The sequence below is a fragment of the Suricata suricatta genome, chromosome X, assembly GCF_006229205.1.
Source record: "Suricata suricatta isolate VVHF042 chromosome X, meerkat_22Aug2017_6uvM2_HiC, whole genome shotgun sequence".
Taxonomy (NCBI): Eukaryota; Metazoa; Chordata; class Mammalia; order Carnivora; family Herpestidae; genus Suricata; species Suricata suricatta.
In genome coordinates, this window is record NC_043717.1 from 34,334,010 (window position 1) to 34,361,677 (window position 27,668).

At 39.9% G+C, this 27,668-nt stretch overlaps 1 protein-coding gene across 4 annotated transcripts in view; it reads right to left on the reverse strand.

Moving 5' to 3' along the window:
* Positions 1-27,668, reverse strand: part of CASK (calcium/calmodulin dependent serine protein kinase) — a 362,608-nt gene that overhangs the window by 72,676 nt on the left and 262,264 nt on the right. For 3 of the 4 annotated variants that reach the window (XM_029929408.1, XM_029929407.1, XM_029929406.1), the window contains exons 10-12: positions 26,610-26,709; positions 22,442-22,459; positions 12,461-12,582 (exon numbers count right to left, since the gene is read on the reverse strand). In XM_029929408.1, the coding sequence (XP_029785268.1) occupies positions 12,461-12,582; positions 22,442-22,459; positions 26,610-26,709 (240 nt within the window). The remainder of the gene's footprint in view (positions 1-12,460; positions 12,583-22,441; positions 22,460-26,609; positions 26,710-27,668) is intronic. The other variant, XM_029929409.1, reaches the window with a different exon arrangement.

Below are 27,668 nucleotides of genomic sequence, written 5' to 3' on the forward strand. Positions count from 1 at the left end.
AAACTAAAAGAATATCTTATTAACTTGCGGTTGTACAAGAAAGTATTTACATCAAGTATGTCCTATAGTATTAGATTACTGAGGCAAGACAATTTTTGACTTATGATGTGATTTTGACTTTGTATAGGTGAGCACTAAGCATTTGTGTGTTTAAAAGTTTTTGTTATTTATTTACTTTTGAGAAAGCATGAGTGGGGGAGGGGCAGAGAGAGTGGGAGAGACAGAACCCCAAGCAGGCTCCACATCATCAGTGCAGAGTCCAACGTGGGGCTTGAATCCATGAACTGTGAGATCATGACCTGAGCCGAAGTCAGATGGTTAACCAACTGAGCCACCGGGGTTCCCCAAGCATTTGTACAAGTAGCTGTAGCAAAAATGAATTTCTACTGTGGCAACTTAAAAGAGAACAAACGGGGGCGCCTGGCTGTCTCAGTTGGGTAAGTGTCCCACTTTGGCTCAGGTCATGAACTCACAGTTTGTGAGTTTGAGCCCCTGGACGGCCTGTGTGCTGACAGCTCAGAGCCTGGAGCCTGCTTTGAGTTCTGTGTCTCCCTCCCTTCTTCTCTCTGCCCCTCCCCTATTCGTGCCCTGTCCCTCTCTCTCTCTCTCAAAAATAAATAAACGCTTAAAAAATTAAAAACAAAAAGAGAACAAAATGATCTGGCAGAAGAGGCTTTAATGAGATAATGTATGAAGGGTCACAAAGAGAAGAAAGCAGCTATGTTCTTGGATGATGAAGGCTGCAGGCCAATCCCATCGAATACTCTTCAAGTGAGCCTATCACATTCCTTTCTGGGGGAAACTCGTCCTTTCCTTGAGAAAAGCATGGAGAAGAATCAGTGCTTGGTGCATTTCGATGGCTTTTGGAACATTCCTTTGCCTTCTGGTAAAGTTGACTGCGGTGCCATAAAAAGACAGTGGGAAGCACTGGGGCAAGCTGATTCATTATTCTTGGAATTTCAGAGTAAATTCCAATCCCTGGTGTAAGAAGTAATTCATCTGAACAAATAAGGGAACTACAGAGACTCATGTAGTTATTCATGCTTTCAGTGAAAATCACACATTCTTCTTCACAAAGATGAAGAACACAGGAGCTAACTTGGAGCCTGCATAGAGCAACTGCCTGGGGACGGAAGTGAGGCTAAATTCCCTACTACTGGACAGCTTTATGTTGAAAATTAGTTTTTTCCTGTTACAGAATTGTCTATCAGGCTCTCAGCACGGATCCACTGCGTTGGTGAAGTCTGTGAGCCCAAGCTTATAAGCCCATAATAATAAAGCCCTTTGAAAAAAAAAAGAATTCTCTATTATAAAATACTGATACTGGATGAGTGGATAAATAAAATGTGGTGTATATATAAAATGGAACAGTTCTCAAATACCTGATTTTTTTTTAGTTTATTTTGGCAGAGAGAGGCAAAGAGCGTGCTCTAGAGGGGGAGGAGCAGAGAAGAGAGAGAATCCCAAGCAGGCTCCACAATGTCAGTGTAGAGCCCAAAACGGGACTTGATCTCACCAACTGGGAGATCATGACCTGAGCCAAAATCAAAAATCAGAGCTTAATCAACTGAGCCACCCAGGTACCCCTCAAATACCAGATTCATGATCAACATCACAGTACTCCTCAAAGCCACTGTTTTATTTCTCTTCCATCTCTCTCGTTCTTTTCTCTTGCTCAGATACTCTCAAAACATCTTCATCAACAGGAAATGATTATACTTGCAACAAAGTAAATGAATCTCAAGGCATAATGTTAAGTGAAAAAAGACTGACTCAAAGGGCTACAGTGTTTGAGTCCATGTATACGACATTTTGGAAAAGTTAAAACTATTGGAACAGAGATCAGATTAGTGGTTGCCAGGGACTAGAGTTGGGACAAGAGGGCTGATTATTTCAGCCTTTAAAAGGAAGGAGATTGTGATACATGCTAGAGTATGGATGAACCTTGAGGATTGTACATGAAAGAAACCAGTCACAAGAGAACAGATACGGTATGATTCCACCTACATGAGGTATCAACACTACTCAGATTCATTAAGACAGAAAGTGGAACGAACGGCAGCTACCAGGGTCTAGGGGGAGAAGGAAATGGTATCGAGTTTCGGCTGCAGAAGATGAAGAGAATTCTGGAGAAGAGCGGTGGGGACGGCTGTAAAACAGTGTGAATGTACTTAATGTCACTGAGCTGTACCCTTAGAAATGGTTAAAATGGGGGTGACTGCATGGTTCAGTCAGTTAAATGTTCAACTCTTGATTTCGGTTCAGGTCATGATCTCACGGTTCGTGGGTTTGAGTCCCGCTATCAGCATGGAGCCTGCTTGGAATTCTCTGTCTCCCTCTCTGCCACTCCGCTCACACACTCTGTCTCTCTCAAAATAAACAAACATTTAAAAAATGGTTAAAATGGCAAATTTCATGTTATATTTACTACAGTAAAAGGACAAAAAAGTTGTTATGTCAAATCTGTTAAAAGGCTGTGAACTTTGGGAAATGATTAATATGTATTTGTAGGAAGAAGAAGTGAATAACCAAAACATGTTGCTCTGAGAAGGTAACCCCCTTATTGAAAAATATATAAAATCATGTGATTCATAATGTTTTTAAATAAAAATGATAATCTGGACTTCTTTCATGAGGCACACTGCACATTGGTCAATAAGACAGTTCTTGGGATGGAAAACAAATTTAGCATTTTTAAGTCAGTAAGCAGTAAGTTCTTAGCCATAAGGTGAAATGCTGAAAGGACGAAATCAGTGTGGTGACCCTGTGAAACTTACGAGGATACCCCTTTAGCAGGCTTTGGGCACCGCTGAGGGCAGGCAGTCTGGCTTTGCTGGACTGGTGCCAGGACACAGGGACAAACCCAGGAGATACTGGAAAGTGGTGTCACAGTGGGAGCGATGGATTACAAATGACATTGTGGGACTCACAGTACACTGTGACCCACAGCGCACGGAGGGAACTTCCAACAGTTCCTGACTTTAAAATAGACTATAAAAGTGGTAAAATAGATATTTTTTTAAATAAAAGGGAATTCCTTCTTACTTTTTCACATTTAAAAGCTTTATCGGGGGCGGGAGCTGGGTGGCTCAGTCAGTTAAATGTCTGACTCTTGATCATGGCTCACATCATGATCTCATGGTTCATGGGCTGGAGCCGCACATCAGGCTCTGTGCTGACAGTGCTTAAGATTCTCTCTCTCTCCCTCTCTCTCTGTCCCTCCCCTGCTCATGTGCATGTGCTCTCTTTTTCTCAAAATAAACAAAAAAAAAAGCTTCTTCATTTACAAACTGCACAATTTTCCCATTGTACATGTATAGTTTGAAGATTCTTAGTAAATTTATACAGTTGTACAACCATCGTCTTAACCCAGTTGTAGAACATTTTCTTCATCCACAAGAGTTCCCTTGTGTTATATCTAAGAGCTCTTTGCCTAACCCAAGGCAATGAAGATGTACTCCTACATTTTCTTAAAATTTTTTTAATTTTAAGCTTAAAATGAATCTATGATCCATCTTGTAGTTTTTTGTGTGGGGTGTAAGGTAAGGGTCTAAGTTCATTTCTTTGCATATGGATATCCCACTGCTTTAGCATCTTGTTAAAACAACAAAACAACACAACACAACACAACACAACACAAAACAGGGGCACCTGGGTGGCCCAGTCAGTTAAGTGTCTGACTTAGGCTCAGGTCATGATTGCACGGCTTGTGACTTCGAGCCCTGTGTTGCGCTTTGTGCTGACAGCTCAGTGTGGAGGCTGCTTCGGATCTGTGTCTCTCCCCACCTCCCGGACCCCACTGTCTCCTCTCTCTCAAAGATATAAATAAACGTTAAAAAAAAAAACCCAAAACCCACAAACAACAAATCATTATCCATTCCCCACTAAATTGCGTGGGCATCTTTGCTGAAAAATCAACTGACCATGAATGGGAAGGTTTATTTCTGAACTCTGTTCTATTCAACTGATCTATATGTCTATCCTTACACCAATACTATTTGTACTATTTGCATTACGGGAGCTGTGTAGTAAGCCTTGAAATCAGCCTTCCAACTGTGAGCTTCTTTTTCCACAACTGTTTTGGCATTTCCATATAAATTTTAGGACCAGCTTGTCAACTTCTACCAAAAGAAAAAAAAACTCTGCCGAGATGTTGATAAGGACGGTCTTGAATCTATAGACAGATATGGGGAAAATTGCCACCTTAACAATACCGTCTTCCAATCCTAATCAATCTCTCTCTCTCCATTTATGGGGACCTTCTTTACTTTCTTTCAGTAATGTTTGTAGTTTTCAGTGTATGAGTCCCATACTGTTTTCAATTCATGAAGTATTTTATTCTTTTTGGTGGCATTTTATTTCTTTAATTTTATTATCACATGATTTGTTGCTTGTATGTAGAAATGCAGTTATTTTTGTATATTGATCTTATATCCTGGAATCTTGCTAAACTTGACTATTGGTTCTAGTGGATTTTTTGTGTGGATTCCTTAGGACATTCTACATACAAGGACATGTCTCAGTGAGAAGATGGTTTTACTTCTTCCTTCTTATCTGCATGCCTTGAATTTTTTTTCTTGCTTTACTGCACTGGCCAGGACCTCCAGTACAATGTCAGATAGAAATGATAAGAGCAGACAATCCCTGCTTTTGCTTCTGCTTGTATTCGTTTTCTACTGCTGCTAAGGAATGACCATATACTTAGTAGCCTTTTTTGTTGTTGTTGCTATATTTATGGATATTTTCATTAAGAATGAAGAAAAACTACTTTGAAAATATTCAGGATATATGCTATTTCTGGCTCTCTTTACCCCAGGGACTTTTTTCATGGGATAGTTTTCTACTGACACCAATACGTGGGTATGCTGGTAGACACAGTCAGAAGCAGTGGGATGAGAGACCCCCACACCCCAAGAGAGCAGCAGTGAACTTCAGTGTCCAGGCCCCAGGAGGCAAAGTAGCACAAAGGTCACACCACTGGCCCGCCACCTGGCTGCTCTCGTATTTGCTGAGACTCATGCTGAAGACTAGAAGGGACCCTGAGCAGGTCCCAGTAGTTCAGCTTCTGAGGGTGCTCAGAATATTCCATACATTTAAGTCTAACTCGATTGGACTACAAATTCATGGGAAACTTAGCTTTGGCATTTCCTGACTGTTAATCTGTTTAAACATCCAAACTTAAGAGTGTATCAGCTTACTTCTCAAACCGCAAGTTGCTGGAAAACATCAAATCACTGCAGAAGTTCTATTTTTTCCCCGTTAGGAAACTTCAGAGTTCTAAAAATATGCTGTTCCCAAATAGGACTACTAATTTAATATCATCTCAAAAAAGCAAAATAGTAAATCAAGAGTTGTAGTTTTCCAATGCTGGATAAAAAACCCTCTCTAACGTTCCCTAAACAGTAAAAAACTATAGTAAAGATGTCAGTAATACAAAATATGGAGGATTCCAGACACGGATTTATTTCTAATGCAGTATCTGAAAATATCAGTTAATCTACAATAAAAATCTATATATAAATCAATATAAAAAGTGCTAAATTAAGCTCCTACTGCAATGAGTTTTATTAGTCTAATCACAAATTGAACATGATTTTAAGACTTCCCGCAAAAATAATCTTAATTACGTGGGGCATCACATTGACTATGGAAACAGCAGTCTGTAACGAATGCTAACAGCTGTTCAGAGGTATGACAGATGGTGGGTGAATGTTTAAAACTAGTTGTCAAAGTTTGGCAGAGAGAGATAAATGTGTCATTTAACAATATTTTATAACATTGTTGACTTACAAAGTAAACATTTATTCCGTAATAGCAAAATTTTTGCAAGAAATTGAGAAGACTGAGAATCACTAACAAATAACATTTGTTTAACCGAAAAAAAAGAAAAACAAAAAAACCCTGATTTTTCAGTCCCAGAATGCATCTGTCATCTGACAATCCAATCTTATCACATACAAGTTGCAAACCAAAACTAACTCAAAATATCATTAAAAGACAGAAGTATACCCTGACACCAATACCCAAGCAAGCTCCCTGAATGAATGACAGGGTGACATTTCATTATTTTGTATTAAATCTGTATAACTTACATTCATACCTGAAGAATCAATTCAGGGTAAAATCAGTTTTCCAGGTGATACTGGGCAGACTACTGTCCCCTCAAAATTCATGTCTCCCTGGAGTCTCAGAATGTGACCTTATTTTAGAAACAGAGTCTTGAAGATGTAACTAAGCTGGGTCATACTGGATTAGAACTGGAGTCTTTATAAGAAGGCTATGGAACGCACACAGAAAAATGCCATGGGAAGTCGGAGGCTGGGGCTGGCGGGATTGTAGGCGATTACCAGAAGCTCAAAGAGCCATGGAAGGAGTCTTCCTTGGAGCTTTTGGAGGGAGCATGGCTCTGCTGATGCCTTGATTTAGGAATTCTGGCCTCCTACACTGTGAGAGAATAAATTGTAATTTGAAGTCACCCAGGTTGTGACACTTTGTTGAGGCGGCCTGGATAAGCTCATACGCGTGCCAAAATGCATTTTACTGAAATTGATCTGCATATTTTATACACAGAGAGCATCTCTGCATCAGTGCTTTTAATTTGGGAGAGTAGACATATGGCCCGAGCTGGACCCAACACCATTCCTCGTCACGCCTCTTTAGCTCTCCCCACAAAGTGAGGAGCAGCATGTATGTGTCAGGGAGAACTGGCTGGGGAGCAAACATTTACACATTTCTGGGTTCGTTTCTTCTTTTTTTTTTAAAATTTCTCACTACAGATTAAACTAGAAGTGTTTTACTAGAATTCAAATCATAAAGCATTTCCCCTTTCAGTGCAACCTCAGTATTTCTCCTTTTGTTTTAATGCAAATTCTTTCAACACAACAGATGTTTTGTTTCCTCCAAATTCTAATAATACTTCTTTGCTTTTTCAGCTTATTATTTTAAAGGCATGACTAGGGTGTGCCTAGACTGGGTGGCTCCGTTGGTTAAGCATCCGACTCTTGACTTCAGCTCAGGTCATGATCTCATGGTTCATGAGTTCGAGCCCCACATGGGGCTCTGTGCTGGCAGCGCAGAGCCTGCCTGGGATTCTGTCCCCGTCTCCCCGTGCCTCCTCTGTTTGCTCTCTAGCTTTCTCTCAAATAAACTTAAAAAAAAAAAGGCATGGCTAGAAAAAAATGAAGTCCTAGATGATCTTCAGTCTCTTGTAGGAACTTAATCCTGTTTCTGTCAGCTTAAAAACTATGACCTCAAACTTACTGTTCAGAGTGTTGTTCAGTTAACAGGAATTATTTAAATATAATAAACCTATTTCATAAAATGACTCAGTGGGATTAAGTGACAATCAATCCATGGTCTACAAAACTATGCCACTAGGTGTCACTACTTGGAATCCTTAGGAATCAGTGTCGATTCTGTAAAACAATTCTAATCCAAGCATAGGCTATGGAACATTAGAAGAGAAATGAATGGTTAACTTTTGAAAAGCTTTTTCTCAAGAGTTGGTCCTACCATGTTCCTTTTTACGCAAGCACTTAAGTATTAAAAATGGTTACAATGGTTAGCTTTCTCTATATGGCAGCTACTTGAAAACTTCATTGATTATATTACTGAAACACAGTCTGAGACAGGGCTTAATGAGCTGTATTTATGAGCTGGAGATCATGAGGGCACATTCTAATGATGGCTTAGGTCATTCACGATGATTAAGATTTTCATTGGAGGAGGGGTCAGTCTGGACCTTCTGAACCCAGCACTGCCCAGGGAATGGCCATACAGGGAAATCATTTCAGGGGGGTTCTGGGATTCATGTGTAGCACTTGTCTCCAAAATCCTGCAGACATGGTGTCTTTTTACTAGGCACAGCTCCTTTTCAGTCTACTCACTCCTTTTCAAATTGAGATGCACGAACAGGGCAGGTGCTGATACTGTAGAGACTTTCTTAACTTTAGAATTCCTAAGAATCCAAAGGAACTTTAAGTGTGTTTTTCCTCACAAAAATCTAGGAGTCTCTTCTGAAGTTGTCACAATGCCTACCCAGGAACGCAGCAGTTGTTCAAAACACATGTTTTCAGTGAGGTCTGAAAAGCTTAGCATTGAGCAATAAGTGGTGGCCTGGCTCGGTTCCATGGTCCAGTTTGTGCCTGAGTATCTGCCCATCCTTGTAGACACTAGTGATGTTCTTGCATTTCCCCTGCTGTCTTCAAGCTGGGTGTGCTCAGATGCCTTGTTACATTAGTCAGAAAAATACCACCCTGAAAACCAGTCTGGGCCTCTCTGAGCCTTTAAATGACAAAAAGGCCTTGATTTAAAAGGTCAGTAGATCTTAGCAATGACCTAACCACTGACTACGTTGAAAGAAACCAAATCTCCACGCTTTGCTGCAGCTTCTTTCAAATATCCCACTTGTGGGGCGCCTGGGTGGCTCAGTCAGTTAAAATGTCCGACTTCAGCTCAGGTCATGATCTCGTGGTTCATGGGTTCGAGCCCCACATTGGGCTCTGTGCTGACAGCTCAGAACCTAGAGCCTGCTTTGGATTCTCTGTCTCCTTCTCTCTCTCTGCCCCTACCCTGCTTGTGCATGTGCATGCTCTCTTTCAAAAATAAACATAAAAAAAAATTCCACTTGTAAGGGCACCTGGGTGGCTCAGTCGGTTAAGCCTCCAAGTTCAGCTCAGGTCATGATCTCATGTTCGTGAGTTCGAGCCCTGCGTCGGGCTCTGTGCTGACAGCTCAGATCGTGGAGCTTCCTTCGGATTCTGTGTCTCCCTTTCTCTCTGCCCCTCCCCCTCTCACGCTCTATCTCTATCTCAAAAATAAATAAAACATTAAAAAAATCCCACTTGTGAATGTAAACTGGTACAGCCACTCTGGAAAACAGTATGGAGATTCCTCAAATAATCAAAAATAGAACTACCCTACGACCTAGCAATTGCACTACTAGGTATTTATCCAAGGGATACAGATGTGCTGTTTCGAAGGGGCAAATGCACCCCAATGTTTACTGCAGCACTATCAACAATAGCCAAAGTACAGAAAGAACTCAAATGTCTATCAATGGATGAATGGATAAAGAAGACATGGTATATATATACACAATGGAGTATTACTCGGCAATAAAAAAGAATGAAATCTTGCTATTTGCAACTACATGGATGAACTAGAGGGTATCATGCTAAGACAAATATCCTATGACTCCACTCATATGAGGACTTTAAGATACAAAACAGATGAACATAAGGGAAGGGAAGCAAAAATAATATAAAAACAGGGAGGGGGACAAAACATAAGAGACTCTTAAATATGGAGAACAAACAGGGTTACTGGAGGGGTTGTGGGGAGGATGGGCTAAATGGGGAAGGGGCTTTCAGGAACCTACTCCTGAAATCATTGGTGCACTATATGCTAACTAACTTGGATGTAAAGAAAAAAAGAAAAAAAGAAAAAAAAATCCCATTTGCTAGATCTAGTGGAACTTCTGTGAGGAATTCACAATCATGCAAACCTTCTGCATCGTAGGAAGCAATCACAGATGATAACAGATATTCAGCCACTGAACAGAGGTCAAACTCTAACTGAGATGACACAAAACAATAAAGACAACTCTGATGATGGTGACGACGAAGAAGAAAATGGAATGCTAAGCAGCAGCAGCAATGGCAAGAGCTCTCAACAAAACAGAATGCATTTCAAAGGCTTTCTGGTGCCCGAGGAAAGTGACAGTTATTTGAAATTAAACTTGATCTGATGTGTCTTCAAATTACCTAAGATAAACTACACTAAAGAGAAGACCCATTTCCTTATCCTCCTGAGTGCATTTCTTAGCTTTATTGGAGTACAATCGACAAACATCACAGTAACATATTTAAAGTGTACAATGTGAGGACTTGATAGATATGTACACTGTGAAACGATTCCCACAATCAAGTTAGTCAACACATTCTACACTTCACATATTTAACTTAAAAAACGTTTGCTTATTTACTTTAGGTGGGGGCGGGGAGAGAGAGAGAGAGAGAGAGAGAGAGAGAGAGAATGAGAATGTCCCCATCAGGCTCTACACCGTCAGCACAGAGCACAACATGGGATTCAATCTCATGAACCGTGAGATCATGACCTGAGCTGAAACCAAGAGTTAGACACTTAACCAACTGAGTCGCCCCTAACTTTTTTTTTCCTGTGAGAACAGCTAAGCTCTTCTCTCTTAGCAAATATCACTATACAATACAGTCTATCAACTACAGTCATCATATTATGCATCAGACCTTCACACCTTATTCCTCATATACCCTTTTACCAACCTCTTCCCCATTTCCCACACCCCCCTCATGGGACAACCATCATTCTACTGTATTTCCAGGAGTTTGCCTTTTTTGTTTTAAAGATTCCACATATAAGTGATACCACGCAGTATCTGTATTTCCCTGTCTGGCTTATTTCATGGGGTGCATTTTAAAACTATGTCTCCCGGTCTCTTATAGATAGGTAAGCATGTAACAAGTACTTGCCATTGAAATGTGGGCAAAAGTGATACAGCCCATTTCCACCCATGACCCTGCAAAATTCTCCATTTTTGTTCATCTGCTGCTGGGTGCAAATGATGCAATGCAAGATTCCAAAACTCTGGGAGATGGCAGAACCACACTGTGGGAGAGGCCTGGATCCTGAATGGCTGTATGGAAGAGATCCCCCTCCTCCACCCCCAATCTACCTGCACTGGACTATGATGTGAGCACGAAACTTTGATCCTGTTAAGTCACTCAAATTTTAGGACTGCGTGCTATGGCAGTTAGGCCTGATTCAGACAGACACCATGTAAAAAAGCCAAACTAACTTTTAAAATTTGATAATTTGATTTGACTGCTTTTATGCAAAGAAGCAACTGTAGGTTACCTAGGACTGCACTCAGTGTGAACTTGGGGCATATGCAACACTCGTAGGCTTAGCTTTTTCCCAACTGGTCTTCGTCAACTTGACAGGGCTGTGAATACAAGTTCTGTGCCAAAATTAGTTTCAGAAATGCTAGTAGAGTCCCTGAGGTTTGTTTGCTATAGAACACCTCAGAGCTGTAAATATACTAATATCCAGGGCGCTTGGGTGGCTCAGTCATAAGTGTCCGACTTCAGCTCAGGTCATGATCTCACAGTTCGTGAGTTCCAGCCCTGTGTTAAGCTCTCTGCTGTCAGTGCAGAGCCTGCTTTGGATCCTTTGTCCCCGCTCTCTATCTGCCCCTCTCCAGCTGTCTCTCTTTCTCTCTCAAAAAAATAATGAAAACATTAAAAAAGTACTAATATCTACTGTGAACCTATAAGAGTAAAGAATGTAGCATTTCCCTAACTTATTTAGTCAGTAAATAGTTTAGCCAGTACATTTAAGATCTACCCCCTTCCTTCTCCATGACAATCTCCATTACCATCTCCCGGAGCAATGTGCTATAGCATACATCCTGGGGAATGCTCCTTTCGTGTAATTTGTGTCCTATGGTGCATTAATCAGAGTTAGCACCAAGAAGTGCTAGGCACTGCAAAGCAAGCATCATTCTCTCATTAAGGAAGGCTTTTCTTGTAGAAAAGACTAATGTGTACCAGCGGACTAGTATGCAATGAGAAAGTTTGCACTGCTGAAGGCAACCAAGTTATCTAAGAAAGGCATGTTACTTAAAACGTGACTGAATTCAAGGCAGATGTGAACTCCCAGCTTCCGATTTTTCTTTATATCTCACTCTGCTGTCAGTGGATCCTGTCGTATTTAATGATGGCATATATTCTTACGCTTTAAGGAGAAGATGGAGTCCATAAAAACCAGCAATGTTAAATATGAAATGTGTGTGTGTGTGTGAATATAGTCCATTACACAGTATCATGTTTACTTTTCTCTCTCTTTTTTAAATTTTTTAAATGTCTTTTATTTGTTTTTTTGAGAGATAGAAACAGTGCGAGCAGGGGAGGGTCAGAGAGAGAGGGAGATACAGAATCTGAAGCAGGCTCCAGGCTCTGAGCTAGCTGTCAGCACAGAGCCTGACGCGGGGCTCGAACCCACGAACCGTGAGATCGTGACCTGATCTGAAGTTGTACGCTCAATGGACTGAGCCACCCAGGCGCCCCACTTTTCTCTCTCTTATATTCCTGCTTCAGGTATAATGTTTTAAAACATGTTTAGAGCAACAAAAAGTAGTCACAGCTAAGATCAGTGGATCCTCTAGTAGAAACACACATATACACACACACATATAAATAGACATATAAGTCTTTTTGCAGTGACTTGCAAGGCTATATAAGCTTTTGTACTATATATACTTTATTTCAGTTACAAATCTATAATTGATGATTTCTCACCTTTCTCACAGACTGAAGTCAACTGAAAATGGACTGTTAATTAGGATGGATGCCTGGAAATTCAAGTAAAGTAAAAAAAGAAGTACGCTAAAAATAAACAAATTAAAAAAATAGGACAGACTTACATCTAGTAGTGTGTGAAGATGCTGATCCTGGAAAACACTGTGTAGAAAATCTAAGTCCTTTTCACTGCAGTCTGTAAGAGCGTGAATTTCTTCCAGGCTGTCCAGCACCTGTGAGACTGCTCCTAAGGGAAACAAGCAGAAAAGAAACAGCCAGTACAGAAAGTCAATGTCAAACCAACCTTTGTAACGCAGATCTTGCACTTCAGAACAATGTACCAACAAACAGAACTTCAAAGGTTCATGTCTGTACTCGATAGACTTAAATGAGTTTCATATTGCTTAAGGATAGAGTATTTTCAGTGATTTTTCTGTTTGCAACAATGTATTTGTGTGCTTCTCATTTTTCAAAGTATATAGATTGAGGTTGGTCTTACTTGTATTAAGGAAATTCACTAACTATAACTGAGTTACTGGAAGATCAGGGTGCAGCAAGTTATACATTAGGAAGAAGGTTTCCTGTCCATGACCATATGACGTTTTAAAATATTACAGAAATAACAGAGGTGAGCCTTTCTTACAGGTACATTCCATCAAGTACTGAAGGCAAAGCCAGCCGTAAATCTGAGGGACAAGCCTTCGACTGGGTGCTCCTGCTGAGTAAAATAAGCTTATTAGGATTTTTAAGGCTAAAACTTAAGTTAGTAAAAATCCCAATGCATTCTTACCCCTTCCTTTACATATAAAGTCAAGAGAATCAAGTTGTTCTGAATCTGTTAGGCCCTTTTTATTCAAAAGACAAAGACAAAGGCTGAGCATATTGACCGATACTTCCAAATACCGTATTAAATATTAGGGCCAATCATTTCCACAGGGCAAAGGAAATGGTAGTGTGATCACATCCTTTAAAATTCCTTCTTATAACCAGGAATCCAGAGAGGCATCGGTAGGGAAAGATATACTGGGGAGTAACAAAGTCACTTACACAGCTTTAAAGAAATGATTATTTTACTCTGCAGACAGTGCGCACATACATTCCGAAGAGACAGAACCCTACGAGGCTAGCTTCACAACATTAGTGTACACAGTGTTTGAGAAACCCTGACAGTAAGTGCCTCGTTGGCATATGTAAGTCTTGGATCAGTTCTCAAGCAGTGGCGATTTTGCCCCCCATGGGGACATCTGGCAGTCTGGAGATATCTCTGTTGTCACAACTATGGTTAGGGTCGGGGGACAGTTTGTGCTATTATCATCTAGTGTGTAGAGGCCTGGGATGCTATTAAACATCCTACAATACTCAGGACAGCCCTTCATGAGAAAGAATTATGCAGCCCGAAATGTCGATAGTGCTGAGGTTGAGAAGTTCTGCTTTAGATAATGATAAAAAGTCTTGAATCTTCCTGTTCTGGAATTCTGTGCTGTTTCTAATTACTTCTGGGCTTGGCCCTCATCCAATTGCATGCACTTATTGGTGAGAATGTAAATTAGTATCACTTCCCAGAGAGCAATCTGGTAACATATATCAAAGAGCCTTAAAAATGCTCTTGGACTCAGTAATTCCATTTCCAAAAAAAAAAAAAAAAAAAAAATTAGGAAAATGCAAAAAAGATTTATGTATGAGCATACTTATCATAGAAAATGGGTAAAATATCAAATAATTAGAGAATAATTAAATAAAGTGTAGAACATCCACAAAATGCAATATATAGTCACATGGAATTTATTTTTGAAGAATTTTAAAGACAGAAATCCTCATGATCTGAAATTCAAGAAAGCTGAATGCAAAACCACAAAAACTTGCATATTCCCAACCATGACTGAAAAAAACACATATGTAAGCTCAGGAAAAAAATAGAATGAAATACACCAAAAGCGTAACAGCAGTGATCTTTACTTTCCTATTTATACTTCATTCTGTTCTTGTCCATATGTTCCAAGTGTTCTACAATGGGAAAACAAAGTTGCTATCTAAGCAACTGCTTTTTGCGGTATGATTTAATTATGGTAAAGATTCAGGGTGTAAGCACAAATCAAGTGGTTATCCATGTGGAAATTACTGTGGGTAATTTTTTTTTTTTTTACAAATTTGACTTTTGGAGATAAATACAGAGAGATCTTATGTACCCTTTAACCGGTTCCCCCCAATGGGAACATCTTGCAAAACTGCCATGCAACGTTACAACTGCAATACTGACACTGGTAGTCAAGCTGCCGAGTATTTTCATCACCAGTGAGACCCTTCATTTTGCCCTTCTACAGCCACACTCATTTCCTCCTGTCCCTTCCTAATTCCCGGTGACTAACCTGTTCTCCATTTCTGTAGTTTTGTCTTACTGAAGTTGCTATATAAGTGGAACTATACCGTACGCATCTTTTTGAGATCTGGCTTTTCTTGACCCAGCATAGCTCTATGGAGATTCATCCGCTTTGCTGTGTTTAACTCTTTTTATTGGTTTAAATAGTTTAATCCTTTTTATTGTTGGGCAGTATACCGCGGTATGAATGTATGGCAGTTTGACCATTCGCCTATTGAAGGGACTGTGGATATTTTTAAATTTTGAATGATTATGCCTACCAGGCTCTTGGTATTCCTTCACTGAAAACACTGAGTGGGTATCAAGTAGAATAAAAAAAAGTGCAACGCACAAATCAGTCCTCATTTCTCTTGCTGTTCCTGAAAAGGCATTAACCAAATCCCCTTCTTTCTACCTGCTCTTCTCGGGACTTTTACTTTGCTCTGAGTAGGGAACAAAACTCTGGAAATCAGTTCAAAGGCAGCTCTCTCATCATCCCTTATGGAAAGCCTTGTAAAACAAGAGATGATATGAAGGAATTAGTTCCAAATGTTCCACTGAGCCCCTGACCCCTGCACATCGTCAATAGTAGAGTTCAACGATACCAGGTTTATGAAGTTACTAAAGCCAGTTCTCAACTTGCAGACTTATTAAACTGCAATAACAAAAATGCCAATGAAATGTTTGTATACTTAAAAAATTCAGCAGATAGCACAGAAATCTAATTATAACTTTCATTCAGTTATCTTAGTGGAATCTTACCTAGTTTCTATTGTTTCTACCAGCAACACTTATGCAGATACATAATTTAGGTGGCAGATTATGAATACTCTATAATAAAACAACCTTGGGTTGCCGGTGTGGGCTGAGTTGGTTAGAAATCCCACTTCGCCTCAGGTCATGATCTCATAGTTTGTGGGTTCGAGCCCCACGTCTAGCTCTGTGCTGACAACTCAGATCCTAGAGCCTGCTTTGGATTCTATGTCTCCCTTTCTTTCTTTACCTCCCTACCTTGTGCTCTGTCTCTGCCTCTATAAAATGAATAAATCAAAAGATATTTGGAATCCATGGAGTGCTTGGGTGGCTCAGTTGGTTAAGCATCCAACTTAGGCTCAGGTCATGATCTCAGTTCATGAGTTCAAGTCCCCCATCGGGCTCTGTGCTGACAGCTCAGAGCCTGGAGCCTGCTTTGGATTCTGTGTCTCCCTCTTTCTCTGCCCCTTCCCTGCTCATGCTCTCTCTCAAAAATAAATAAACTTAAAAAATTAAAAGAAAAGTATAACAACCTTGTGATCTAGTGAATACCAAGATGGTAAGTCTAACCACTGGGAAGTAATTCGGGCAGTACCAGACCAAGGCTGTATCACTTGTTGGTCTATGAACTCCAGGCTTCCAAGCAACATCTGTTCAACCAGCATACTCCATGGGTTACCCTCTGTGTACACTCATTCACTCTCTTGTGCTATCAAGTCCTTAAGGCAGGTCTACATTTGATTCATTTTAGAACACCCCCCAAAGTATGCACTGAATTAAGTTCTAAAGAAACATAATAATAACAGCAGCTCCCAGTTCTCAAGTGTTTATTCTGTGCTGGGCACATCTTCAGGACAAGGCAGTGAGGTAGATATATCACTTGACTTTTCTAGAAGAATGGGGGTTCAGAGAAGTCGAGGAAGTGGCAGTACCAAGATTCAACCCCTAAGTCTATGCTCTGCCTGACTTACTACATGAATTGGTTGTACGAGGAGACACAGGAGAAACGTCAACAAGAAGCTATGTGGGGTTTATGCATGGATACGGAGGCTAGAAAAGAACCTGAACCCTATCGGGTCAGACAATAACCAAACCCTTTACTGAACATTCCTGCTTTTTGCCAGGTGCTAGGTGGCGAGTTCTGAGAAAACAGGTAGGATTCCTGGCCTTGAGGAAGCGGCTCTCAGGCTACTGTGTTAAGCAGGCATACTATACCCTGAAGTAAATGATCTACAAAAGGAAAAAACAAAGCATCACAGAAATAGGCTGCCTAGCAAGACGCTGAGACAGACGTGGAGAGGAGGTGAATGAGCATGAATTCAACACCTCCTCCTGGGGTCTAATGTGCTCTGATGGACGCAGAGGATGCTTTGCTGGGAAGCAAAAAGGCACAAAAGTATTTGTTAGCCTATGTTTCCAGTAGGCAAGACCCACCGGGTCAACAGGTCTATTTAACCTCCTTGGATCTTGTCACCTTTTCTGAACTAATTTATATAGTCTTATCCTGTACCCAAATGCAGTTCACTTTGTGGCCTTTCAATCACGAAAAGAAGCATTTCCATAGCTGTACTCCAGATGCCTATTGCAGTTTCTGTAAAGTGCCCCAAATTTTAAGTTTCTGAAATTGGGTAGGAAACTTACACTTTCTATTCCATTTCTCCTTTATCTTTTCACATTAAATAAATGCATAGTTTTGACCTAACCATCTAAATGTCCTATAATTTTTCAATTCATTATAAGATACATATGTACACAAAGACACTTCTGGGCTTTTCCATTGTTATTTGTTTTAAACAGTGAGGCAGTAGTAATAATTAAGACAACACACATAACACAACACAGCGCACACACACACATACACACACACAGGCTCTTAACTGCTACTGGTATTTATTTTGTGGATTAAGCCTGTCATATCTGAAAGAACTATTCACTTTTCTCAAACACTGAAAAGATGTTTTCTTTTTCCCCTATAAAACCTTTGAATAAACTTGTAACTGCCTTGAAAATGTTCAGTCAAAAAACAGCACATGAGTTCACTTCAGGGGGCAGTTTATTTAATGGCAGGACCGTTCACTTTTGCATTCCAGGCTGTGCTTGTTAGAAGGCTTTGTACAAAAAGACACAATGAAATGTGTTTGATTAAAATTATTTTCTTCTAAGTAAATTCTGAGGAATTGAAAATCAAGTATTATAAAGCAATGCCTAACCACAGAAAATAGCTTATTTGCCAGCACGGTTTGCTTAAAGTCATAATAAAATTATTTTGCTATTTGTATTTGTGTAATATTTTATAATTTCCCAAGTGCTTTTATTTATTTTTATTAAAATTTTTTTTCAATGTTTACTTTTGAGAGACAGAGAGAGACAGAGCATGAGTTGGGAGGGGCAGAGAGAGAGAAGGAAAAAGAGAATCCGAAGATAGGCTCCAGGTTCTGAGCTGTCAGCACAGAGCCTGATGCAGCTCTTGAACCCATGAGCTGTGAGATCATGACCTGAGCTGAAGTCGGATGCTTAACTGACTGGGCCACCCAGGCGCCACTCCAAAGTGCTTGGATACTCATTACCTTATGTGATTCCACAGTAATCCTGTTCTGTACACACGTGCTTTCTATCCTTGGAAAACTGGAAGCTCAAAAGGGTCAAATGACCCTCGGGCTACAGTAGTGAGCAGAAGAGCAAGTCACAAAAGTCAGGTCTGTGACACTTAGTCATTCTACTACAGACTGGCTCCACCTGAAATCATGTTTCACTCTCAGCAACACGTCTGAAAAATTTGCACTTTGTCACGAGAGGACATCCAATTTCTATCCTCTCTTTAATCTCAATTTATTTCCTGTATAAGGCTTATTTTTGTAGGCCTCAGTCCAAAAATTTCACAATGATAAATTAGGAGGTAACCAAGCCCTTCCTTCAGGCTAATATTTTAATTTCTGCCCAATTCATTTGGTGATCAACTCTGTATAAAAAAATTAGGTTGATATGGGCACCTGGTGGCTCTGTTGGTTGAGTGTCTGACTTGATTTTGGCTCAGGTCATGATTTCACGGTTCATTGGACTGAGCTCCGTGTAGGACTCTGCACTGACAGCACAGAGCCTGCTTGGGATTCTCTGTCTCCCTCTCTCTCTCTGTCCCTCCCCCGCTTGCAGGTGCATGTGCTCTCTCTCTCTCTCAAAATAAATAAACATTAAAAAAATTTAGGTTGATAATTATGCACTTTAACTTTGAACCTTCTGCTTTTTCTAAGAATTATACTATAAGAAGTTTTGCAAAGATTTTCTGCTATGATTATGAAATAATAAAAAGCATAAACCTGTCAACTATTTTAAAAATGTTTTCAGAGTTGGGGCAATCTGGGTGGCTCAGTGGGTTAAGTATCCGACTTTGGCTCAGGTTATGATCTCGCGGTTTGTGGGTTCGAACCCTGCATCAGGCTCTGTGCTGACAACTAGCTCAGAGCCTGAAGCCTACTTTGGATTCTGTGTCTCCCTCTCTCTCTGCCCCTCCCCTGCTTGTCCTCTGTCTCTCTGTCTCAAAAAAACTAATATTAAAAAAAATTTAAAAAATGTTTTCAGAATTTATTTTTTTAAAGAAGAAAATACTTTTAAGGTCAATAAAAACTTTTGAGTCCAGAATAACTGCATCACAAGAGTAGAAAAAAAATCTCATAAAAAAGCTGACTGAGAAGAAATCATTTGAAAGGAAGTCAGAAAAATAAATGGAATGTTTAAGTTAAAAATTCTCAGTCTCAAAGTAGGCTGAGTCTGTCTTCTTAAAATTATTTCCCCCTATGTTTTATGATGAAAAATCTCAAACACATAGCAAGTGGAAAGGAGAGGTGTACTCACTACCTACATGTGGGAAGCGGCAAAGATTCAGCTGCTTGGCCATTTGCTAGCCGGATATGTCACTCCCTGAGGCGAGTTGCAAAATAGGCAGGGGAGCGCCACTCCCTGCCAGAGGAGAAGCCAGAAGATCAAAGATCAACCGCCTGCAGGCAGGGTAGCATCAGCCCCTCAGGCGCTGTGCTAAAACACTTTAGTCTGGTTCCTCTTTTACTCCAGTCTTAATCCCTTAACCCTGTTTCCTAGCAACCGACCTAGGTCAGCTGCCTTGTTTTCCCGCCTTGAAACCTTTATATGATACAGTTTTCTGAATAAAAAGAGGCTTGATCAGATTCCGTGTGTTGTCTTTACTCTCTGTGCGTCCCCCTTCCTGCCCTGTTTTCTCTCCCTCCCTCAGGATCAAGAACCCACAAGGATTTTCTGCCCTGCCTGTCGGGGCGGCCGAGACACCTACATTATACAGTTGTTAGCAATTTGCGATATTTGCTTTATCACGTAACTATCTATCCATGAATTCCTGTTATTTCATTTTTTTAAGTTTTATTTATTTTAATGAAGGGGCACCTGACAGTGTGGACACCATCACTACACTGCACCCCTAAACACTTCAGCATAGATTTTAACACTTCTCTCTCTCAGGTAGCATTTACACAGAGTGAGAGATACAAATCTCAAGTGTATTGTTCAATGAGTTTTGATAAATGTATATACTGCATACATCTGATAGCTGCATACACATGCGTGCGAGTTAGTTCAGTAATAAAATATTTGTATGTGTATATTTTTAAAGTTATATGGATAGCTATAAAACCCAGTATCACTGAGCAAATTCATCATGTGTACCTAGTCTAGCCTTTTCTGGAGTTACCAATGACCTCTTTCCTGTTGTATTAGCAATTCCATTTATACAACACTGAACTCACCACACACACACACACACACACACACACACACACACACACATTCATATCACCTATTCAAAGCCCCTACCTGTAAGCACAAGAGCGTTTTTAAAAAATCTGCTTACTAAAGTATAATTTATTAAGTTCAAATTCACCAATAAAGTGTCTATTTCATCTTTCCAAAAAAGTTCTCTCTTGTCCCTTTGTAGTCAAAGCTTCCCCTTCTCCCTTGGACAACAGTTTTTATTTCCACTGTACAAAGCAAATTCTGGTTATCAATCAAGTTATAAGCAATAGCAAATCTTGTAATGAAAATTCTATTTTGGACTTAAGCATTTGAATTATATCCAGTTCAAGCTATGAAAACCTACACATGGTGATAAATCCTTCAGATTCTTTATGTATATAGGGCAGATGCCTCAAAATTTAGTATTAGTTAAAATAAGTACACCCTGTAAATGGATTCTGTCAGAGCACAGATGCTATAAGTCCAATGTCATTATGCTTGTTCAAATAGTCTGTTTTCAAATAGCACCATTGTTGGGCCCAGATTTGTCAAAGAAGTTTAAATAGCATTTTGCTGGTTAAGTGCCCATTCATAGAAAACGTTACAACTATGGAAAAGCACTACTTGATACTCCCAAGATGCTTTCATTTCCAAATGACATGATAGGTCTACTGATTAAAAAAACAACAACAAAAAAGGAGACACATGCTAAATCTGGAGAAATACAAGCAGTTACAAATGGGAAGTGTCTTACATTGTCATAGTCATTAAAATGTGGGCAGCCTCTAAAATGGCCTCCAAGATCCCTGCCTCCTACTATTCACACCCTTGTATAATCAAATCCCTCCCCTGGAGTGTGGGCTGGACTTATTAACTCGCTTGTAATGAAGAGAATAGGGCAGAAATGATGTCACTTCTGAGATGAGGTTATAAATACTGTGGCTTTTGTCTTGGACATTCTTACTTTTGCCCACCCTTTTTGATCATTCATGTTGGGAGAAACAAACTTCTGTGTCGTGAGCAGCCCTAGGAAGGGGCCCATTAGCCAGTAAGGGACTGCAGCCTGTCAATGACAATGACAGTGAGTTTGGAAGAGGATTCCATCCCCATTCCTGCAGTCAGGCCTTCAGATGAGATTGCAGCCCCGGACGGCAGCTTGACTATAATCTCATGGGAGGTCTTGAGCCAGAGGTGCACAGCTAAACCATATTCAGATTCCTGACCCACAGAAAGTATGAAAGGATAAATTCTGCTTTGTGGGGATTCATTACACAGCACCAGGTAATTAACGTACCATGAGATTTTTGTATTAAATCAGCTACAACTGGAGCTATGAGTAACAAATGCAAGAGAATGTGACAATGTATCCAATTATTAGCATCTAGATTTTCTAATTTATTTTTGTTTCTTATATACTTCTCCTCAGTAAGCACAACCTAGAGGTAAATTATTCTATTGTTTGAATGGAAATTACTGAAATAACTGTAGGCCATATGCAATCGTAGAAATACAGAGATCCTTTGTATATTTTACTCAGTGTCCCTGTTGGGAACATTTTACAAAGCTGTAGTGTCATCACAGCCAGAACACTGACACTGATACAATCCACCCATCTTATTCAGATTGCCATAATCTTACTTGTACTCATTTGTGTGCGTGTCTAATTTCTTACCTACTTTTTACTTTAATGTTGTCACATAATCAAATTACGTCCATTTGTAATTAAAGTCCAGCCATTATATTAGTCTATAAATGGCCTTCCCGATGGTAACAGTTGTTGAGATACATGAATTCGGGAGTTTATTCCACAGCTCCACATTAATAAACTGAAAATTCAGTCAGTAATAGAGAGCAGTGAAATAGATTATGTGATCGTCAAAAGAAAATTCACTTACCCTGAATGTTTTCTTGAAAGCAAAACTATAAAAAAAATAAAAGTTACCCCTTCCCCACAAATGACCGTATTCGTGCTTGAAATTTCGATGTGAAGTAAGTCTAGTTAAAATTTTAACACTGCCTGTCTTCCTCTTATGAAAGTGAACAGTTAGTATTATTTGTATGGTAATGCCTCAGGAAATCAATACAGCCACGTTTTGATTTTGCCGTCAGGCAGTGTTAAAATTCACAATCAAACATCTAAACACAAACAGCCAAGGAAAGAGTCAAGCCGCTTATGAACCATGCAAAGCCGACCACTTTTGCACACAAGATAAAGCTTAGAGGAAAACAAAGGGATACCTACTTTCTGCTGCTAGAAGTCCTAAGGAGGAAGGCAGCATATGGACAAACAACAAACAGTATGATTTTAGAGCAAGCAGGTTATTGAGCTACAGTTGGGCCCCGTAGATGAGCCACAAGAAACACGGTCCCCCAGCAGAACCCAAAGCGAATCCGTGTGTTCCATGAGCGCATTCCCTGGGACTGTTAAGGATTTCAGTCATTGAAACACTGGAATCAAGGGGCACCTGGGTGGCTCAGTTGGTCAAGCGTCTGACTTGGGCTCAGGGCATGATCTCACAGCTCATGGGTTCGAGCTCCGTGTCGGACTCTGCTGACAGCTCAGAGCCTGGAGCCTGCTTTGGATTCTCTGTCTCCTTTTCTCTCTGCGCCTCCCCTCTCCCAAGAGAATACATACACATTAAAAAAAGTAAAACAAAAAACAAAAAAACCACAGAGTTCAGATTCTTACTTCTTTGATTCAAAACAGGACGAAAAAAAGATTTTGATTTTGGATCAGTAAGTAACAAAGGAACTCTTCATCATGTGATTAAACTCACCAAATTTTAGTGAATGTATAATGGGCTGATTTTGATAATCAAAACAGAAAAAATAATCTCTTACATAAAAATAGTTTTACAATGTAACTAGCATACCTAAACATGCTGGATTCCTCTTTAGATGATAAATCAGCCAACAGGTGAATTTTAAATTCATTTTTAAATTGTGATTTTACGGGGCGGGGGGGGGAACCAAAATAGGATAGTCAGCTTTTGATTTTGTCAAGCTAGGTCCTTAAAGAAAACAACCTACTTATTATTATTGTACAGAAAGAACAGAAGAGGCATTATCTAAAGATGAAAAACAGACTGTCCTTCTCAGGAAAGGGCAGTTGGAGACGGTCTCTAACACGTCCTTCCCTGGAACCCCCACCCCCACGCTACAAACACATGCTTTGTTTTTTTTTTTAATGTTTATTTATTTTGAGAGAGAGGGAGAGACAGAGCACAAGCAAGGAAATGGCAGAGAGAGAGTGAGACACAGAACACGAAGCAGGCTCCAGGCTCTGAGCTGTCAGCACACAGCCCGACATGGGGTGAAAACTCACAAACCGTGAGATCATGACCTGAGCCGAAGTCGGACGCCCAACCAACTGAGCCACCCAGGCACCCCTAAACACATGCTTTCTTATTATTTTTCTCTTTTTGCCACAGGCTTGCAAGAGCTTTCAGGTGATGCTGAAAGGTGCTTTGTGCTTTGTACTGCAAAACAAGCCCGTGCAAATTTAAACAGAAAGGCGGTGGACAGGTTAATGTTGCAACTTAAAGTAAATGATGCAGAATTTAAAGATTAAACAGACAAGAATTTAGGCTGGAAAATGGAAATATTAAAAAACAAAAATGAAATGAAAACTGAAAATACGGATGTATTAACTTATGAGAGTGTATGCTTCTTCGATGAGTCCAGATAAGGTCTACCACAGGCTTTCTGCAGCCAAGCATACAGCCTTCATTGTTGGCTGCAGAAAGGGAAGTTTGCTGTTAGAGAGGTATTTGATAAACAATGCTGATAGAATAGTATAATGTCTCCCTTTAAATGGTTTAGTGTGAAAAATTAATTTTAGGAATGCATGAATAATTCCTGACAGCTTGGTGGAAGTTAGGAAAATACTAGAATTTTCTTCAAAATGTTCTGTTGTCTTTGAGATGGACATTTGCATGTCAAATGAAGATACAGACTGCTTACAAGATCATTAAGATCCAGAAATTAAAAAAAAAAAGGTGTGACTGCAGGAAACGGAAGCAAGAGGGAATGTGAAATTGTGAACAACTAATTCGAGAGCTCTTAGGCTACCCGCAAGACAGTGGGGGAAATTTCATTTTTGTTTAAAAAGCAAATGCTGTAGTCAGAAGCTGTTTTGACCATATCACTTGCAGACTGTACTGGAAAACAAAAAATTGGGTGATAAAAATGTATTTAATGGAAAATTAAGCATGTCTATAACTATGGACAATTCCTTCCCTAAAAGAAAACTCTGACTCTTTAACAGAAAGGAACATTTAAGAGCTCACTAAACTCTCACCAGGCAGAGGTACATATTAAGGGGCAACAGTAAAGTTAGGTCTGGGAAGCTATTGGGAGGACCATACTGCTCCCCAGGCCCAATTTTAAGATGAAAATGGTATTAGATCTTGACCAAAAACGTTTCCATATAGTCCAAGTTTGTGACAGCATCATGTAGACACAATACGACATAAAACCATTACTGGATCCCGCTGCACCAGATGGGTCTACTGTAAACAGCGTGGAGGGAAGGGAGACGTCTGAGCTAACAAACACTGACCCCAGTGCTACAGGTGGAGAGAACAAAATGGACTGGAAGAAAAAAAAAGACAGACACGAAGCAACAGGGAGCTGGGGAGTGTACCTAGAAACAATTACAGCCTTGCCTTTCATGTGGTAAGGGCTCTGGATAATCACAAAGTCAGAGCAAGAGGAAACCAGCAAGCCTTCTCTTCAGAGTCTCTTTTCTGAGATTCCCATTTTTGAATGTTTTTGGAAATCACCTTCACTCAAAAGAGGAAGATTCACATCCCAATTGGTGAAGGTCAAAATGAGGAACTACACAGCTGGTGGACTGGGGAAACTTGATCCCGTTTTTTTCCACCAGGTGTAAGAAGCACATACTGACTGGTAAGAAAATGTGTGCACGAGCACTTGTCTGTGTACGTTATGTGTATAAACACACGAAAGGAAGAAGCAGAAATACTGATGAATATTCATAGTGGTGAAGGACCGCCACTAGCAATAAAGGAAGAATAGATGTGCGAATGCTTCTTGAGTCCAATGGTAATAACCTGAATATTGAATGAGCCAGCCCAAAAGTGCAAAACTCAAACCAGTAGTGCAAAGGCAACCACATGGCATATACTGAGTGACTCTAAAGTGAGAAGGGAGAAAAGCTAAGGGTGAAGGGCATAGGATTCAGACGTAAATACATAATAAATGAAATTTTAAAAGTATAATGCACACATGTGCATTTATATAAATGCATAAATGGATACTGTGGATTTTTTCATTATCAAAAAATTTTTCTCTTAACATTTATTTATTTGTGAGAGACAGAGAAAGCACAAGTGGGAGAGGGGCAGACAGAGAGAGAGAGGGAAGCGCAGAATCCAAAGCAGGCTCCGGGCTCCAAGCTGTCAGCACAGAGCCCAATGTGGGGCTTGAACCCATGAACTGTGAGATCAAGACCTGAGCTGAAGTTGGACCCTTAACTGACTGAGCCACCCAGGCTCAAATACTATGAATTTTTAATAAATGATCCTTGAGAATACCTTACTAATAAAATGGAAATCTGAGAACTTTACAAAATAATTTTGTGAACAATAGTGGGTTCCCCTCTCAAGGAGTACCTATATACATTTGATCCAAATAGGTAACCCTTTGTGTTCTCTGAATGCTTGTATATATGTGTTATAGTCTTCATAAAAAAGAGAAGAACTTGTAAGTTGTTTTGAGAGATAACTCATGAGACAGATTTACATTGAAAGATAAAATTAAAAGTAGTGTTGTCCCAAAGTCTGATCTGCTATGGTTGACAGGGGAAAATCTTGTATCAGGAGTTTTTTATTGGGGATGCCTGGGTGGCTCAGTTGGTTTAAGTGTCCAATTCTTGATTTCGGTTCAGGTCATGATCTCTCAGTTCGTGAGCTTGAGCCCTCAGTTGGGCCCTGCACTGGCAGAGCTTGAGATTCTCTCTCCCTCTTTCTCTGCCCCTCCCCTGCTCATGCATGCTCTGTTTCAAAATCAATAAATAAACATTAAAAGATTAAAAAGAAGTTTTTTGTTGGGGTGTAAGGTAATCAGAAAGACCCACAAAGACTGACTCTAATATTGGATTGGATGAAGTGCAATGTTGGGTCTGGAGTAGGGAAAAGGGAGGAAGTATTTCTGAGGTAAAAAGAAAACAGTACAATGCTGGTTTTGGAGTAGAAAAGGAAAGCGACTTTGGTAGTAAAATTAAAAGGAAGCAAACACACGTGGATGGAATTTGGTGGCTGACAAACTTTCTCAGAATTCCTCGGGAGATCTGACTAGATTCACAGGAAAAGTTTATTTACAGCGGAAGAGAGAGGATGTAGACACCACATGATTCTCACTGGTGAATGAACTAATGATCTGATTACCTGAGGAGGTAGGGTCTTCAGAGAAATCGGGCAATTCTTCAGGGGGGTCACCATAGAACGAGTTGAATTTGTGACTTGACACAGCTGCTAGGACTGCACCCTAAAACAAAAACATCGAAAAATATTAAAACACATACATATAAAAAAGTTCATTAACAAACGTAAGGATTATTCAGAAAGTCAAACCTGTAGGAGGTGGCAGCTAGAAGAGGGGTAGCTATTAAATGAGTTTAGATTCCTTCAAATTAATCACATAGAGATATATGAAAACACTGGTGGGGCTTGGGAAAGTACATGAAACCATTTATATCTTGAACTCAATCATGTACCACAAAATGGAATATTCTGCAGACACTATGAAATGATGCTGAAGGATGTTTAATAATACAAAACGATGCTTGTGAGTTACATAACAAAAGTTTTAAAACAATCTGTAGTATGACCTCATGTTTGAAAAAAAAAGATTAATATAGTTAAAAAGATCAAACATATACCAAAATGTTAATAGCATTATCTCTGGGAAGAAGGAATGAGTCACTTACATTTTTTAAAATCTCTGCCCCCCTTTTGGTAAGTGACTATGTGTTACTTGAGTCTCAACCAGGCCACACAACAGAACCAACTACAGGTAACTCCCTTTATTATTTTTTTAAAGGTTTTATTTTTTTAAGTAATCTCTCTACCCAACATGGGGTTCAAACCCACAACTTTGAGATCAAGAGTCACACCCTCCACTGACTGAGCCAGCCAGGCGCCCCTACAGGTGACTCTGTAAATGACATGCACAGGTTGCCCTGATTCCTAGTTGAGAATTACTGTTAGATGGAGTGCATGACATCCCTTAGGACTGCTGGGTGGAGAAATGTTGGGGATTGTTTCAGTAACAAGAAGAACAATACAAGTTATTTTGTGAAAGTGTTCAATTGTACAACTGTTAGGTGGGGGTAAGAATATCTGGTGTGTTCCTTGGCTGGACCACTTTCCAGCTGCCTAATACTATTTGAGTCAATATTAAAACTGACATAACTTAGCTTGCAGGATTGTCAAAAGTCATAATGT